Source organism: Camellia sinensis, chromosome 14 (genome assembly GCF_055761805.1).
Source record: "Camellia sinensis isolate YWXY chromosome 14, ASM5576180v1, whole genome shotgun sequence".
NCBI classification, from domain to species: domain Eukaryota; kingdom Viridiplantae; phylum Streptophyta; class Magnoliopsida; order Ericales; family Theaceae; genus Camellia; species Camellia sinensis.
This window is the reverse complement of record NC_138974.1, coordinates 13,930,933-13,947,885: the sequence shown is the minus strand read 5'-3', so window position 1 is coordinate 13,947,885 and position 16,953 is coordinate 13,930,933. Positions and strand designations below refer to the sequence as shown.

General features: G+C 35.8%; 1 protein-coding gene across 3 annotated transcripts; it reads right to left on the bottom strand.

Moving 5' to 3' along the window:
* Positions 1–2,492: 2,492 nt before the first annotated feature.
* Positions 2,493–16,708, bottom strand: LOC114271619 (E3 ubiquitin-protein ligase RHF2A). 3 transcript variants are annotated; one of them, XM_082904452.1, is made up of 9 exons: positions 16,327–16,708; positions 13,274–13,414; positions 13,146–13,192; positions 8,044–8,106; positions 7,844–7,952; positions 7,343–7,728; positions 7,053–7,160; positions 6,626–6,962; positions 2,493–2,819 (listed from the first exon to the last, which is right to left on the bottom strand). In XM_082904452.1, exons 2-8 carry the CDS (start codon positions 13,403–13,405, stop codon positions 6,650–6,652), a joined length of 1,158 nt encoding a protein of 385 aa, XP_082760578.1. In that variant the 5' UTR covers positions 13,406–13,414; positions 16,327–16,708; the 3' UTR covers positions 2,493–2,819; positions 6,626–6,649. The 3 variants fall into 3 exon arrangements, with proteins under 3 accessions (XP_082760578.1, XP_082760579.1, XP_082760580.1); XM_082904453.1 differs by having other exon boundaries at positions 2,493–2,815; positions 16,327–16,515; XM_082904454.1 differs by lacking the exon at positions 13,146–13,192 and having other exon boundaries at positions 13,239–13,414; positions 16,327–16,503.
* Positions 16,709–16,953: the final 245 nt, after the last annotated feature.

The window sequence follows — 16,953 nt, the reverse complement described above, 5'->3', positions numbered from 1 at the left end:
CTAAGTTATGTGTGGCTCGCCAGAAATCACCAAGGGATTAAAATTTCCTACCCATTCCTATGGTGAGAGTGATATCTGCAACATGTGTTGTCTGCAGGGGTATAAGGATAAGCTTTGCTTTTAATGATTACTTATATCTTGATTTAGGTATAAAAATCAAGACAAGTATAAAGATATACTTACAATAAAAATCACCTATATGAGTGTCGAACTGGGGCCGGTTCTATGAGAATGAAGAGGCTAAATTCTCTAGAAACACTCATGAAAACCAGAAGCGTTTAAGGCCAAAATGAATACAACAGTGAGAACCACGATGTGTTAGAAGATATTTTGTGTGAAATCTATTGTCTTGGCTTACACAAACGGCTGAACAATTCAAGGCATCGCGTCCATTGGTTAGTCAATAAGTCCGATAGGTTATCACTAAGGAAGGTTCAAGACCGAAAGCTACCTATCCTGATGTAAGATATTTTCGACTTATACTCTTTCGATAAAGTCTGTATATTGTTGCATTTCCGTTGTCATCAAATTCCATTCATGTAGGGGATTGCTGGAAATGGTTAGGAAATTCTGGTAAAACCAGAATTTTTTGCTAACGTTGGTCTATTATTTAGATGGGACCCGAGCGTCAAATTTGGCGGGTCAAAGTGGTAACGCGTTCTATGTCGCGTTGTAATTCACGTGCTATATTTGGTTGCTCAAAATCATTATCGAGTGAATGAGAAATTGAAGTCAAAGTGAGCTCCATAGAATGGAATTTTAGTGAAAATTCCTTAAGGTTGGAAAATGGCTTGTCACACATTGATTTGGTGGGAAGTTTTGAATGGGTTTATAAGGCATGAGATTGGAACTTGGAGTGTGCCCCAAGGGGTACCCAAGTTTTGTAGAGAGGGAGGTTATGGGCAAAATGGGCTTGACCCATTGGATACAAAAATCACTACATGCGCGCGCGCCGCCGCTGTCCATCCGGTCGGGCGGGCAGGGCTTGGGCGCGGGTGTGTTGTTGGGTTGGGCTTGTTCGGCCCAATACTAATCTTTTTGGACCAGAAACATTTGGATTTAATTTTATTTTTCAAAATAAAATCTGTCCAACTGTCCAGAATTCAAATTAATTCCGGAATTAATCTGTTCTGATTGTTCTCTACACCCAAACAGGTCCCTTCCGTTTTTATCTGTTTGAATTTTGAACCCAACAAATTTAAATATGTTTAATTCAAAACCAAACAGGTTTCATACCTGTTCAAACACAGGTTAGCACCTGTTTAATTCAAAATCAATAGACACCACTACATCTATAAATAGGCAACCCTCATTTGATGTTTTACATTCAGAAATTTCGTACTTCTCCTCTGCAAATTTATTCTTCATTTTGCTGCATTTAATTTTTGTGAGAAAGAGTGTAAACACTTAGTGTATTCGCTGAACAAATAAATTGTGGTGCTGCATTTATTTGTAATTGATCATTTCATCTTGGGAGATAGACGTTCATATTCTGAAAACACAGTGGAGAGGATGAATGTCTTCTTAAAGAGACAGTGTCGAACACTGGACTTGATCAGAATAATATTCAAGATATTAATCAAGTAAGTTATTTATTTATTTTTTATTTTATTATTTATTTTAATTTTACTTTTGTAACAAAATAAAATCTATTTTTATTTATTTAATTCTATTTCTAGTTTGATTTTTATGATCAAACTTTTTCTCTCCTTTCCTATTTTTTTTTATATTCTGTTTGTCGTTTAGTATCTAAACAGAATTAATTAATTTAATTACAGTGAAAATTGTCCAACACATGATAGACAAAAAACATAAAAGTACATAATGTTTCCCATTTATTTATTTATTTATTATAACCAGAAATCATGTTCCAGCTACGCGCCTATTGGACTCACCCAAGAGCATAAATCTGAGGATCAAGCAATACCCGGTAATCATATGATTCAGCCAAACGTAAACGGTTGACAAGAGTCTATTGTCAAAACTGTGTTGGGCAGGACACACTCACCAACTAGGCTAGCACTTGAGAGGTAACGGACAACAACGTTGCTAAGAGAAAAAGGAAAGGCTATGGTATGGTCATGGTTCAAAGGCGTGGCAGAAATGATTTGATAAAAATAAAAAATATTTTGATCTTGTAATATTCCTGGGACATCTAAACTTCCCAGAGTTGGTCAAATGCCCTTAACTGTTTTGAATTTCGTTTGAATCACATGATGATTTGGTCGTGTCTGACCAGTGGCACCTATGAAACCAGAGTTGGTAAGTAGCTGATGAGAAAACATTCTTAGGTCCCAAGTCTGATATTCACAGGCAATAATGAATCAAACAAAAAGAATTTACCATTCCACAAATGGATATATCCATAGAAGCTAGGGCAAAGTTGCAGGATGGTATAAGGGGGGATCTATTTGTTTCATCCTACACCAAATGGCTTTCAACTAGAAATTATGAGCTTCAAAAAAAAAAAAATGCAAATATAAAACTTCATGGAACAGAAAAATTCATGCGATCAATTAAACGGGAATTTGTCCACCTAGATGCTTGAAGAAAAATAATTTCAAAGCTTTAGAAGCATGCTCCACCTAGCATTCAAGACGCAGATAAATTAATATGAGATATAAACCAATTTACAGCCAATAGTGATGTATTTGTTCCCTTGTCCTAACTGTAGAGCTCGCCGACTTGCTACTATATCTTTATTCTTATATGTCAGAACACAACCACACCAACGCTCTTTTCTGTGTGAAAATGGGATTGCAACTGACGAAATCCAAAGAGAAGCAAAGCATCATACAGCCGAAGAAGAAATAGTCTGCCTGACATCAAAGAAATATATTTTTCGTGAGGAATGTGAAACAGCAAAACAAATAAGAATTGGTGTGACGATGATAACTGAGAGTTCACAGTTACATACTTCATAAAAATGGAGCAAGTTTCTGAACCCATGAAGTAAACTTGAATTAGTTTGATTAAATTCAAAGTAATTGAAACTAACAAATACGGTGCCTAAGACAGCAAACTAGTGTTCTATGCTACTGATGTTAGTAGTCCAATCTTGCTAGATGGTAGCTCAATCAATTGGTATAAAGACAGATTAGGGTTTTTGAAAGTGACAAAAAAAGAAGCTACAAGATTAACACAATTCATGCAATTGATACATGAACACAAAAAAATCAGCTATATATCATTTGTTTACATCTGGAAGAGTCTAATGATCAAAGTCAAAAAGTCTCCTACTCTTTTTGAGCGGGTGTACTAGAATTAGGAGAACCCAGCAGCCTATTAATTTATATATAAATCTAGCTATTCGCTAGAGTGTGAATATTTTGAGGCGTTGTGTAACCTTACCATGGGGATAATACCTAGAGGGCATGTTTGATTGGAGGGATTAAAGCATGGGATTGGGATTATTAATCCGTGGGCCCAATTATCCTATGTTTGTTTTGACACTTTGGTTTAGGATTATTAATCCAATAGATAACTAATCCAACAAATTTGTAGGATTATTAGTAATGGGGTAGGGGTGGGATAGTTAACACCACACTAATTTGATAGGATTATTAATGCTTCACTAATAGTGAAGTGAATCAAACATGACCAGAGAGTTATACGTGGGATTTCCTAGAGTTTCTTTCTTTCTTCTTCTCATCACACAACTATTATTCTCAAAAACTACTTATATGCCCCCAAAAGTGCCCCTTGCCGATCATGTCTAGGTCAACTTTAACCCCTTCCCTTACCTATTCATCTTAAATCTGAACTCTATAACCTAATTTCGCCATTGCTCATGACTTCAAATTGTACCAAATCAGAAAATTTGTAACATGGAATTTTGGAAATCAAACCAAATTTCAACGATTTCCCACTCTGAACACTAAATTGTTTCTTCTCCTTACAAATCCTACAAACTCTCCAGAACCCACACCAACCACAATTCCAATTGTTGGCAGCCTTGGGCCCAGTTTCCTAAGTTTTCCTATATCAGTTTGGCACCAGAGCAAAAGAACCCACCTTTATTTAGCCTGAATTTCTCTTTTAACAGACCATCATGGTTATTAACACAGCCTCATCTAAAATTTGCTGCGTTTTCAAAATAATATAAAGCTATGAAAGTGATTTTGGTTTGAGGCCCAATTCTTTGGAAACGAAAGCTAATTCTATGGCAGAAACACTTCCATCTATAGGGCTTTTATTAATGTTTTCCTTCATCAACGTGAAAGTCTAGTGACATGGATGCAGTACTTAGGTTCTTCCAACAGTGAGGTTGGGACTTCAACTCCCTAGGGTACTAATCCAACAACTAACAACTGACTGTCACCTATCAAACAAAAAACCCGTGAAAGGAACATATATGAAAAGCAAATGCGTGAAGATTCAACTTATGTAGTGCAGTATTAGATGTTGCAAACATTGCCTACTTTTCTCCTCTTATTGGAGTTCTTAAAATAGATTGACAAGATGATACTTTTTTTCTTTTCTTTTCTTTTTTCTTTGGGGGGGGGGGGGGGGGGGGGGGGGGGGGTGGGCGCTACAATTTTTCAAATTGCCAAGGAACACGATGACCAAGATACCAGAGTTTATGAAATCAAACAAAGAAGGATCCTTCTGAATTTTGTATTACTAACCAATCTCTGGATGCCAATGACTTGCACAAAATCCTGACCATTGAGACTTTATCACTCCAAATAAATTCTTTGAATTATGGCAAAATTTGATTCATTGGTTTTCGGTTTTTGGTTTTTTGTTTTGTTTTTTATTATTATTTTTATAAGCATAATAAAATTTTATTAATGAAAAGGAAATTTAAAATTTCAGCACTTTTTTATCATTAATATAATTTTCTTGTGGCTGATCAAAATAAAATAATTAAAAAAATGTGAGGGAAAATAAAAAATTACATCATTGGACTTCAGACAAGATTTTCTTGTCTTATGGGTTAAGTTTATGGAAGGGCATTCGCAATGTTTGGGATTATTTCTTTAGTCACGTTCAGTTTGTGAAGTGGGTAAAGTTTTGGAGTCATGGATGGCGTGGTGATGACAAGCTAGAGGATGCTTACCCCAGGCAGGAAGCTATTAGTGATTACCTTATATTGGCTTGTGATGCATTTTGGTATATTACCTTCAGAAAGGAGCTTGATGATTGGGAATTGGAAGAAATGATGAATTTGTTTGATCGATTGTATGCCATGCCACCAATCTCGGTGCAGATAGAGATGCCACCCTATGGATTAGACATTTTATGGTCAAGTCTTACAATGACGCCCTCTTGTAGCATAGGGGGTTCCTTTTTTAGGACAGATGGATTTCGGTACCAAGACCCCTTCCAAGGTGACTTTCTTTGATTGCTGCCAGACACATGACAAGATTCCCAACATTGATAATTTGATTAAAAGAAGACAAGTGCATGTGAATTGGTGTTCCAAGTGTAAAAAATATGGGGTGTCAGCAAGTCATTTTCTCATCTATCACAAGGTGGTGAGGGAGTGATGGTCTTTGCCCCTTCTCTTGTTTGGTATTGGGTGGGTGTTACCTTGGACAGTTGGGGACTCAAGCAGAGAGGCAGATGAGGAAGGCATGGTGTTCGGTACCTTGGTGTTGATGTGATGAGAAAGTAAAAGAAAAAACTTTTGATGGTAGAGAAGAGTGCATTTTTAAATTAGAGAGATTTTTGTCTTTATTATATAGTTGGTTTTTATACAACCGACCCCATTTGATAGGACTTAAGACTTAGTTTGGTTTGGTTTATTATATAGTTGGTTTTTGGTGGTGGTTCTCCTCAAACCAATATTTTTTGATTTTGTATTGGCCTTTAAATAGGTTTTAATGTACAATTGTGATCTATGTTACATGGACTCTTCAAAATAAATCAAATTCCCGTATCGGACACCCGGCACTTGGACAAGGGTGTGTGATATATGTCCGATACTTTCCATAATTCCATTGGACATTTTCATATATTTATATTTGACATTATCTTACACGTATCATTTGTTGTGTAATTACTATAAAACACTTTTTTGACGTTGTATGTTACATATAATACCATTTTATCTTATATAATAGATTAAAAATATAAAAATATGACTCTTTATTATCGAGTCCGCGTACCCTTAAATTTGAGATTTGATGAGTCCGACCTCCGGATATGCAACCACACCCAAAAACCTGTACCCGAGTCCATGTAACATAGATTGTGGTGCATTTCTTTTGTATACGGAATTGCACCCCCTTGGTGCCCTTTAAAATAATAATTTTTATTTATAAAATACAGAGAACAAGAAGTCCACAAAGAGAACCAAAAAAAGAAGATTACAAGTCACAAGCAGCTCTCCATACTCTACTGATAAAAAAAACGAAAGAATCCCCTTAATAGGAGAAGTGACCGACACCCAACAAGGAAACAAATAACAAATTTTATCAAGCAACGCTCTAAGAACTAAGAATAATAAAATATGAAATGAAAGCACATAAAAGGATAGCATGACTTCCAAAAGACAATGAAAAATCCCATGACTCATTCTGTGGCCAAAAATAAGATACTATTCCAACAGAATGAGTTCAAAATTTGAATCCACACACCTAGATGCAGACTGCAGTAGCAATTACAAGTCTAGACTAACCTTTAACCCTGAAAGCTGTGTATGCTAATCTGAAGCAGAGGTTGTAGCACATGAAGCTTGTGTGTTAACCTCATTTAACGAATTGTTACCACCAGTCTCTGCAATCTGATGGTTGCCTTGATCTGGAACTGAGCTATCCTGCAAAACATTTGATACAGAAGCTGTATTGGTTCTGTTATCGTCTCTTGTTTCAAGATGCTGCATCATACGTGTCACAGTAGCAATTCCTGCATTGTTATCCATCCTATCTTCAGAACCAAGATCCGCCATGTTATTGTTGCGGGAGAACAATCTCTCCTTCCAACCCCTTGTGCTCTTTGTAATTGACTCTTTGTATCTTAAAGAAGGAGAAAAAAACAAATAAATGAAAACAAGAACTCAACAATTTAATAACCAACCTACAGTATATAGCATGTTTTCCATGTACCTCATTGACATTGCATTCAACCGAGACTTAAGAGATTCTGAAAATGATTGGAACTCGGATGGTCCTGCTCTATCCTGACCAGCTGGGGACGATTGAGGAGGAGACCTCCTACATGACAACAATTACATCATGAACTGTAAATATATGAAGAAAAAAATATTGAAAGACAAAAAAGGGCAAGAGTTATGGGCCAAGGGAGGAAACCCCTGTGTTTTATTGCCAAAACTGCTTTTGTGAAGTTAATTAACTACGAGAATCACTTTAAGATCAAATTCAAGAATCGAACATACTGATTGTTTGAGGACGTTCCATTATGAGTCGCAACAAGAACACTTGATCCAGATGCCTCAGAAACCTGATCAGCTTGACTAGAAGGTTGAGAAACCAGTTGTGTAGAGTCTTCTCCCACAGTTATAAGAGAAGCCGGCCCAGCTACTGTGACCGGAGGAACTGGTTCACCCTCACCTCTGTGAGTTTGAGAAGAAGACACAGAAGCAACGGGAGGTGCATTGGGATGAGTAGAGAACACAAGAAAATGTGGACGACCCTGAGCAGATGATCTACCCCTCTGACCTTCCCTCCGGGCAATATGGCGTGCCCTCCCCATTGCAGCAGCAGCAGCCAAGTGCTGAATAATACGCTCTTCGAGTTCAGCATCGGTTGCACTAACTGGTAACTGTATTGGCAGAGAAAGTTGGATTAAATTAATCATTCCGATACATTCACCATGTCATATGTTCATGAGAAAGAAGAAGATGGAAAACTTCCAACTAGCATAAAAGATTACGAACATGCTGTAATTCGAAATCCCCCAGGGTTGGATGATGAAATATCGTGGTATTTCTAGGTGGATTCATTCTAATACTCTTTTCCTGTTCTATTGCGTCAAGCAATTCCTGGCTGACAATACATGCACATTAACAAATCCATCAAATCAAGTATCAAGCAACACAAATAAATCATGAAAAAGGATCGAGTAAGAGAAACTAACCTGCTGGGATCCTTCAGGCTGATGGATTGGCAACACATTGGGCACTGGGAGCTTCTCTGACACCTACAACATTAATCACATTAATACTGGACAGCCATCACTATTCAACCAAATTCTCTCGTACCAACCAAAAATAATTGAAGCAGCAATAATTAGGTCCTATGCAGCCTGAGTATTACTAAAACCAAAAAGAGGGAATCAATGCCTGAGTCTCAGGTTCCCAGTCAAGTGATGTCTGGGGAGGGCAAGATGCACACACTAACAAGTTTGAGAGGAATCCCATCAATCGGAACAAGGATCACGAAACCAAATAACAATAAGAAACATGTTTAACTTAAACCAGAAAGTTTTTAAAAATACACTAGTTCTTAAGTAAGAGATTTACCTGATGCATAAAGGCAAACAATGAAAACAATAACCATATGAAATTCATTTAACTGCTAACCTCAATGTTGTTGAAGACAGAAACAAATAACAGATTAATGATCAAATATATGATATTTTCAAAAATTAACTACAAGCAAGAGATTTATTTTTTTGACCAACTCTTTTTTTCTTTTCTTTTTTTATCGGCAACAAAAAGGCATTTTATTAAAAAAGAAGAAAAACTACAAATCGCACACAAGCCACCAATCTCTAGAGATAAAAAAATCAAAAAAATAAACGGAATCCCTTTCAACGGAGAAGAAATGGAAGCCCAAAAAGATGCCAAATGGCACACTCCATCCCATAGCGACTCAATGTCCTCAAACTTATCCTAAAAAATCTTAGCATTTTGTTACAACCACATAACCCAAAAAAAATGAGAATGTTACACAATTCCACAAATAGTCAAAGCCACCTAAAAAATATCCACCAATAAAAAAAGCGATTCCATGAGACCAAGACCAAAGGGCAATGCAAGAATAAATGATCCAAAGATTTCTCATTCCTCTTACACATGATGCACCATTGAGAATAAAGATTGTGATTAGGATTCCTTTTTTGAAAAATGTCATTAGTCATGATATTTAAGAGAGACAACAGCTTTCCGACTTCTTCTATATTGAAAGAGATGACGACCAATGGAATTATCAATAATTTTGTCAAAAAAAGACATTCATGAAAAGATCCCAGAAGAATTAAGAGACCACACCCATTTATCACTAACATTTGTTCTCAAGGAAAAATCACCAAAGCATGGCCAACAGAGACAACAACTCAGAGTTTCCCAATCATTGGGATTTTTACAGAAATTGAAATCCCATGAAATGGAAGCCAAATAAGAATGAGCCATAGATGAAATGGAAACAGAATGGGAGCAAGCCAGTCGATACAAGTGTAGAAACAACACACCAAACGAAGAATCATCCACCCAAACATCCTCCCGAAATTGAGCATTATCACCATTATCCACTTTCACTTCTATGAACCTAGAAAAAATAGAAAAGATTTTACATATGGATTTCCATGGAAATCTACAGTTACCTCTATTAACCATAAAAGAATCCCTACCATTTAGCTTGAACCTCATATTTACTCTCAATAATGAAATCCATAATGAATTGCACTCAAAAAGAGATCTCCATAACCACTTTCCTAGTAAAGCAATGTTCCTTGCCACAATGTTTTCAATGGCAAGTCCCCCTTTCTCTTCGTGAAAAGAAACTATTTCACCAGTTCACCAAATGATCTTTTTTTCCTTTCACCCTATCCTTCCCAAAGAAAGTCCCTCATCATTTTTTCAATTATATTTGCAACCCCAGCCAGAATCTTAAATAAAGACAAGTAAGAGATGGGGATACTACCCAATATAGACTGCACCAAAGTGAACCTACCTCCTCTAGAAAACAAGGCTCTATTCCAACCTCTTACCAAACTTCTCCAACTTTAAGATCTGAAACAAGCTCAAATATTCTAAATAGTGAAAGCAAATTAACTACCTTAGAATCTTCCCCAAAAGAGAAAAAAAAATAGTATCATCTGCATACTACAAGTGGGACAGAAACCTTATCCCTTCTGATAATATTAAAAAAAAAATCAACTAAAGCAACCACTCTATCAACCAACCAACCCAAGACAACTGCCACCAAAGTGAAAAGAAAAGGGGACAACGGATCACCTTGTCTAAGAACCCTCCCTAGAAGCCTTACAACTATTCACTGCCTTACCATTTACTATGACGGACATATTGAAAGAAGATAAACACCCTCATATCCATTTCCTCCATCTTTCCCCAAATCCCTTTCTATGCATCACAAAATTCAATAACTACTAGTAGACATGACCATAAGATTTCTCAAAATTTACACTAAAAATCAAGCCATCCTTATTTAATCCTTTACATTCTTCAACTGCCTCATTTACAACCAACACTACATCTAATCTGACAACCCCTTCACAAAAGCTTCTTGAGCCAAAAATATGGTTCCCCCAAAGCTGCCTTAAAACTTTTTTTAATAACACTTTTCCCAAATTTTGTATAAGGATATGACCAAGCTAATGGGTTTGAAATCATCAATCTTCACAGACTCCTCTTTTTTAGGATTCAAACAAATGAAAGATTCATTTGTACACGCATTCACCACTCCATTCTCAAAAAACTCCGTGAAAACTCTCATCAAATCCCCTTTCACAACATCCCAACAATATTGAAAAAACACCATTGAGAACCCATATAGATCTAGGGATTTACCTCTCCTGTAATAAAAAAATGACTCTAATTTCAAATTCATTAAAAGGCATTTCCATCCATCTAGATTTATTCTCATCAATTGAAGCCCAATCCAAACCATCAATACCTGACCTCTCAATTTCCCCATTCAAATATAGAGTCGAATAAAAAGTAAAAAATTCATTAGCTATTTGGTCTTATGTATCCACAAACAACCCATTAGCTACCTCCATTCTTTTTTCTTTGTTCTTTTTTTGTCTGATGAACTTTTTCCTCTTCCCATCGACTACCCTATGAAATAACTTGGAGTTATTATCACTCTGCTCTACCCATTTCATTTAGCCTTTGGATCCCAAAAAATATGTTCACTAAATATAATCTCTTCCATATTTGTTTCAAACTCAATTATTGTTTACCTCAAAGTCTCATCAAGATTGTCCCTAGGCTCAATTTGATCCAACTCCTCAATTCTTCTAATGATTTCATTCTTTGTCCCATTCAAGTTTTTCAAATATCTCCCTACTCTAAACCCTCAATTTTTCCTTAAAGTCATTTTCAATTTCCTTGTAAACTTAAAATCCTCCCATCCATGACATGTACTCCTACTTGTACTCCACCACTCTTCGAAAAACTTCTTAAGTGATTGATGTTCTACCTACATATTCTCAAACCTAACAACTGAAGGACCCCCCTTAAAAGGGGAGCTCAATACCAACACACGATAGTGATCCAATACAACTCTTGGAAGCACCTCTCGTCTAATATTTGAAACCTCATATCCCATCCCAAAGAAAACAAAAATCTATTTTAACCTATAGCCCACCAAATTAGACTAGAGATTAGACCATGCAAAACGAGCATTAGAAATCAATCCAGTCACATTCCCTTATAAAAGCATCAAAATCCCTCATAACCCTAGTTACCATAGTTGTATTAAACTTCTCATGAACAAAAAGCTTAAACCACCCCCCCCCCCCCCCCCGCCAAAAAAAAAAAAAACCAATTGGGAAACACAGCCCAAAGAGCCCAACCCATCCCCCCACCCCCCCCCCCCCCCAAAAAAAAAAAAACCAATTGGGAAACACAGCCCAAAGAGCCCAACCAACTCATCCCACCACTCCACCCTTATATTAGGTCTATTAGACCCATAAACGCCGATCAACCACCACTCACAATTATCAGAATTCCTAAATCCAATTGACAATGAAAACTCCCCTGAAACAATCTAACAATCACAAGCAACTCTCTCATCCCAAATAATCAAAATATCTCCTGAAGTGCCACACAATCGCAACATATCCCATTTTCTCAACCTATGTCCCCGAATACCTCTAATCAAGCGACTATCACACTTATTAATTTTGACTCTTGAAATAGAACCATATCTGGTTGTTGCTTATTAAGAAAATTTTAATCAACCCCCCTCCTCTTGACCAACTTTATCATAAAGAACAGGGAAATTTTCCACAATTCTCTAGGGAAAAATCCCTGCTTATCCAACGAATTAAGAAAAGAAAACATGTGAATTCCAAACACCAAACAACATGGGAAAAAGAAGAAAATGAGGAGGGACACTAAGTGATGAATACCAACACAATATAGGTCTTAATTCTAAAACCAATGAAGCAGAATAAAAACCTCACAAAACACTCTCATTGGAATTCTAAAATGCCATGTAAGAAAATAGGAACAACTCAATATGTCCAAGATGCTTTTTCCTTTTCTAGAAAATATTCAGGGCATTGTAGATATTTATATTTTGCACCATATGTTGATATAAACAAAAAACACAAACAAACAAACTATTAGTTTGTTTTATCATTCCAATCCACTTTCTTAGATTGTTTTATAATGTAACACCATCTTGTTCATATTCTTTAATAGATAAATACATATGCCAGTGCCTTGTCATGGTCCCCTATGCAATGATGTCCATCTCCCTGTCTTTCTTCAATGGAACGTCATAATAAAATACTACATGCATCACAATTCCACAACAAAATTAAGTTTACAATCTTCATGTCTTGTAAAACGAATAATAAATTCCATATTTCTTGTGCTTAAAACACAAATATCCATATAGTACAATCCTATTAAATATTTGCATATCAAACATTTGTTGGAATGACATATGTGCTTGCTATTATCCAAAACCTATTTACATTGCTAAGAAAGATAAGAAGAAGAAAAAAATTGTCTGCCCTGGGTCACTTCATCATTGGAAATATTAATATAGGTCATATTATCTTTGTTACTTCGCTCTAGGTGGAATCCTTGTGTTAGCTTACCATACCACTCCATATTTTAGTTTCCTAGTAATGCTACAAAACCAATTAGATAGTCTCACTTCAGTCCAGATGGTTGACCATCTATCTTTACAATAAAAAGTTTACTATAACAAAATAAGTTGGATGCAGATATTACTCAGACCGTAATTAAATAAGACTACCATTCAAGAATGCATTGAAGATGAAACTCATGCTTGCAACCAGTCACCTGTAAGAGAAAGATACAGTTAGTTTTGGGGAAAGCCTTACTCAACTGATGATAAAGAGATATAATCTCCAACATATATACCGTTGAAGGATCACTTTCACAAAATGCTTCAAGGCATATGCTACAAGCATCATCACAAGCTTCTTGAATCCCCCCTTCCACAAAGGCCGCAGCCGATGTTAAATGGTTATCAGACTTTATGCCCTCTTCCATCTTTCCAACCTTCAAGAAGAACACAAAGTTTACTACAGAAAACTTTTAAATGATCCCAAGCAACTCACACTTCCAAATAATCATATGTACAACAATAGAAGGATATTGGCAACAATGGTTTTGCGGAGCAATGTACAAAAGTACAAAGCTTCAAATGGTAGTACATGGGTCTGATAATACTGATATAGTTCATACAAGGAGTAGTTACGAGTAGGTCTTGTGGACCGGACTTATTTACCAAAACGTTCTACTCCAATTTTCAGTGATAAATTTATCATTGTGATTTTATTTTATTTTTTTAAAAACAATTCAATTACTTACACTTCCCAAATCATATTTCAATAGAAACTAACACAAATAAATCAAAATTCATAAACAAAAGCCAAAATATCCCAATCATTTATCATTTTGATAAATTTATCAGTATAATCACCAATACCAAATAATCATTCCACAAACACCACACATCTAGAAAGTCTCAAAATTTTCTCATTGTCAAAACAAGGGGCAACTAAAATTTTAAAAAAATACTCAAGACTAGTGAGTAAAGAAGTCCATGTAATAGGACCTACAGTGGTAATTAACCCTTCATACAAAGCCCAAGTACAATAAATTTTGAGAATTTTCGAAACCATGCATAATCATGCCTTATTCATCGCTTGCCCTACCTTCAAACCCCATCTCACAAGCCTAGCTTATGATTTGCACGCAAAAGTAAACCAATTTAACCCTGTTTACAGTTCATAAGTCTTGCCTAATTATAACCCCAATGTCTACCCTTCTGTTACCCCCATGCTAACCCTAAATACCCAATTTTATTATTAACCTCAGCAACTAAAACTAACGAAAATCAGTCCCACAAAACCAACTACCATGTTGTCCGACCATAGTATAGTATCAAAGCTCAAGGCTTTGCCCCTATGTTCTCACAAAAGGGATATGCTATTTGCCTAGTCACACGGATTGCAACTAAGATTATATAATCCATGATATCATCCAACGAATGGACAATGTCGTCACTCGAGCATCTTAATGAGAGACAGAACTTGCATAAAAGTTGCTTTTGTCCAACCAGCTCCAATACTATAACAAATGGTGATCCCAAAAAATCATTCAATGTAACAGTTCAGCATCGTTTGAGCTAGGATTTGCAACTGAATGACAATAATCAAAATCAACCCAAAGTAAACAGATTATCAAGATGAAGAACATCAGACTAATGGGGCCAAAGCACCTCAAACACTCAACAAGCTATGATTGAAATAAACTTTATATTAGTGGAAGAAGAGATGATGAAAACAGAGTTCAAGAATGATGTCATTAGAGGGGAAAATCAAAAAGAAGTCAACAAATACAATAAAAAAAAAATTAAAATTAAAAATGAAAGAGATTCAAGTAAATGTGCAATCTACTGCAGTCCAACATGTAAATTCATCAAAGAATATCTCCTCTTCTCCCACTACTCCAACAATTTATCTTATTATACCATAAATATCTAATATTAGATTTGCGAAAGTTATCTCCAAATTACTTCTTTACTACCTCAAATACCAAACCATTGATGCAAGTGCAAAGCTATTTAAATAAATGACACTTTGAAGCAAAAATTTAAATTTTTAATAGCATTATTTGCAATTACTAATTTATTATCATAGTAATATTTGAAAAAAATATATATATTTAGTGATCGACTCAATAAATATAAAAATCAATTTTTTATCCACACAAAATAAGAATGCAAATATCAGCCAATACCCTCATCCAATGGGTAAAAGGAATGAAATTTCATACTAGTCGTGTGAACCAAATATGGAACCAGGCAAGATGGGCTTGGGATGCCATTCATACCCTCAATTCATGTCACCCAGTTGTTAGGAAGGTGTGTGATGTCTATGATGGATCCGGGAGTGATGCCTAGATTTTTACTTCTACTTGCTTCTTTTCTTTTCCTTTTTGCACTTTATTAGCCTATAGAACCCCTGAACCATATATGATTCATCACTTTTCCCGCCTTTAAACTATGTTTTACAAGGCTAACCTATTACTCCTCCTACCATTCAACCATAACATACAAAAACTACACCAAATCAGCCATATCAGCCCTTAATTACTGTTCACCTTTAGTGGGCCCAGTAAACGAACAGGCCAAAACCTTTGTCTTCATGCCTACCCCCATAAGAACCCTTAGTTCCAACATGTTTATCAAGCTGTTCACATGCAAAATTTCACACAATCACACCACTTAACACACGAATTACCAATATCAATTGAGCAACAGATATGCGCAATTCAGAAAATTAGCTCACTTTTCAAGGGAAAAAAAAAATCAATAAACTCAATAAATTGAGGCCTAGACCATATATATAGCATTGAAAACCACAAAATCAGTTCACACTTCAAGACATTAAACAAATGAATAAGATTTTAATTCTGGAACGTAGGTAGAATCCAATTGATACCCACTATTAAAGGAGGCAAATTTTCTCATAATTACACCAAAATTAACCGTATAATTACAATATCAAGACATAATTCAGAAGAAGGAACCCCCACCCCCCACCCCGCCCCCCCCCCCCCCCCCCCCCCCCCAAAAAAAAAATATATATATCCCCTATATCAGCTCATTTTCAAATAACATTAAAGAGCCAAAAACAAAGTTTACTTGTGAAAAGTACTAGAATTTTCAGACCCAGTCATAGAAACCCAAATTTAAGCGAAGTATAAAAAATCAAACAACCATCCCCTTAAGTCCTAATCAGTAACCTAAATTAAACAAATCCCTCAAAATCAGCCCATTTTCAGAGAAATTAAACACATATCACAGAAACAAACACAAACCCATATACAAAGGTTTCAACTTTAATGGTAAAATTAAAGACTTGAAGAAATCAACTTGAAGAAAAATTGAAAGGCGATCTTACGCTAATCGGACAGATCAGAGGTAGGATCAGAGAGAGAGAGAGAGAAAGAGAGAGAGAGAGAGAGAGAGTAATCAGTGGCGAGATAGATGATAGGAGGAGGTGGCTGAGAAAGCCCTAACGATGAAGAAGATATGAGAGAGAGTTGTGGACTTTTCTCAATGGTTTTTCTTGGTCTTCTTCATCTCTTTTTACTTTTTTGGCGATGACTGAGCCCACAGAGACACAGTCGGTCTTCCAACACTACTGTCTCAACACGTGGCTTTCCTGTAGACATTTTATACGTATAAAATTGGAAAATATATTAGTAATAAATTTTAGGAATCCAATAAATGGCTTCCTCCATATCACTCTCATCAATACCACACCCTAGATACTCTATTTCGTCGGTAATGATTGGACTCATTAATCCCGTATACAATAATAAACTGGTTCATGTAAAAATATAATTTTATTACGAATAATATTATATGTATTAACTACCATACTAATCAATGATAATGTGAGTCATTTTAAAAAATTTAGGTATTTATAATTTGTTGGTGTTACATACATTAATTAGTGTACTAACTAATGTGTCAATACTAGTCATGACATTATTATTGACTCTGCTCATTAATTACATTACAA

Excerpts from the sequence above, each read along its gene's own strand:
- LOC114271619 (XM_082904452.1), bottom strand. The coding sequence starts at position 13,405 with ATGGAAGAGGGCATAAAGTCTGATAACCATTTAACATCGGCTGCGGCC. Across the intron at positions 13,193-13,273 it reads GTGAAAGTGATCCTTCAACG|GTGACTGGTTGCAAGCATGA; the intron begins GTATATATGTTG and ends TTTCTCTTACAG. Across the intron at positions 7,161-7,342 it reads GGAACGTCCTCAAACAATCA|GAGGTCTCCTCCTCAATCGT; the intron begins GTATGTTCGATT and ends GTTGTCATGTAG.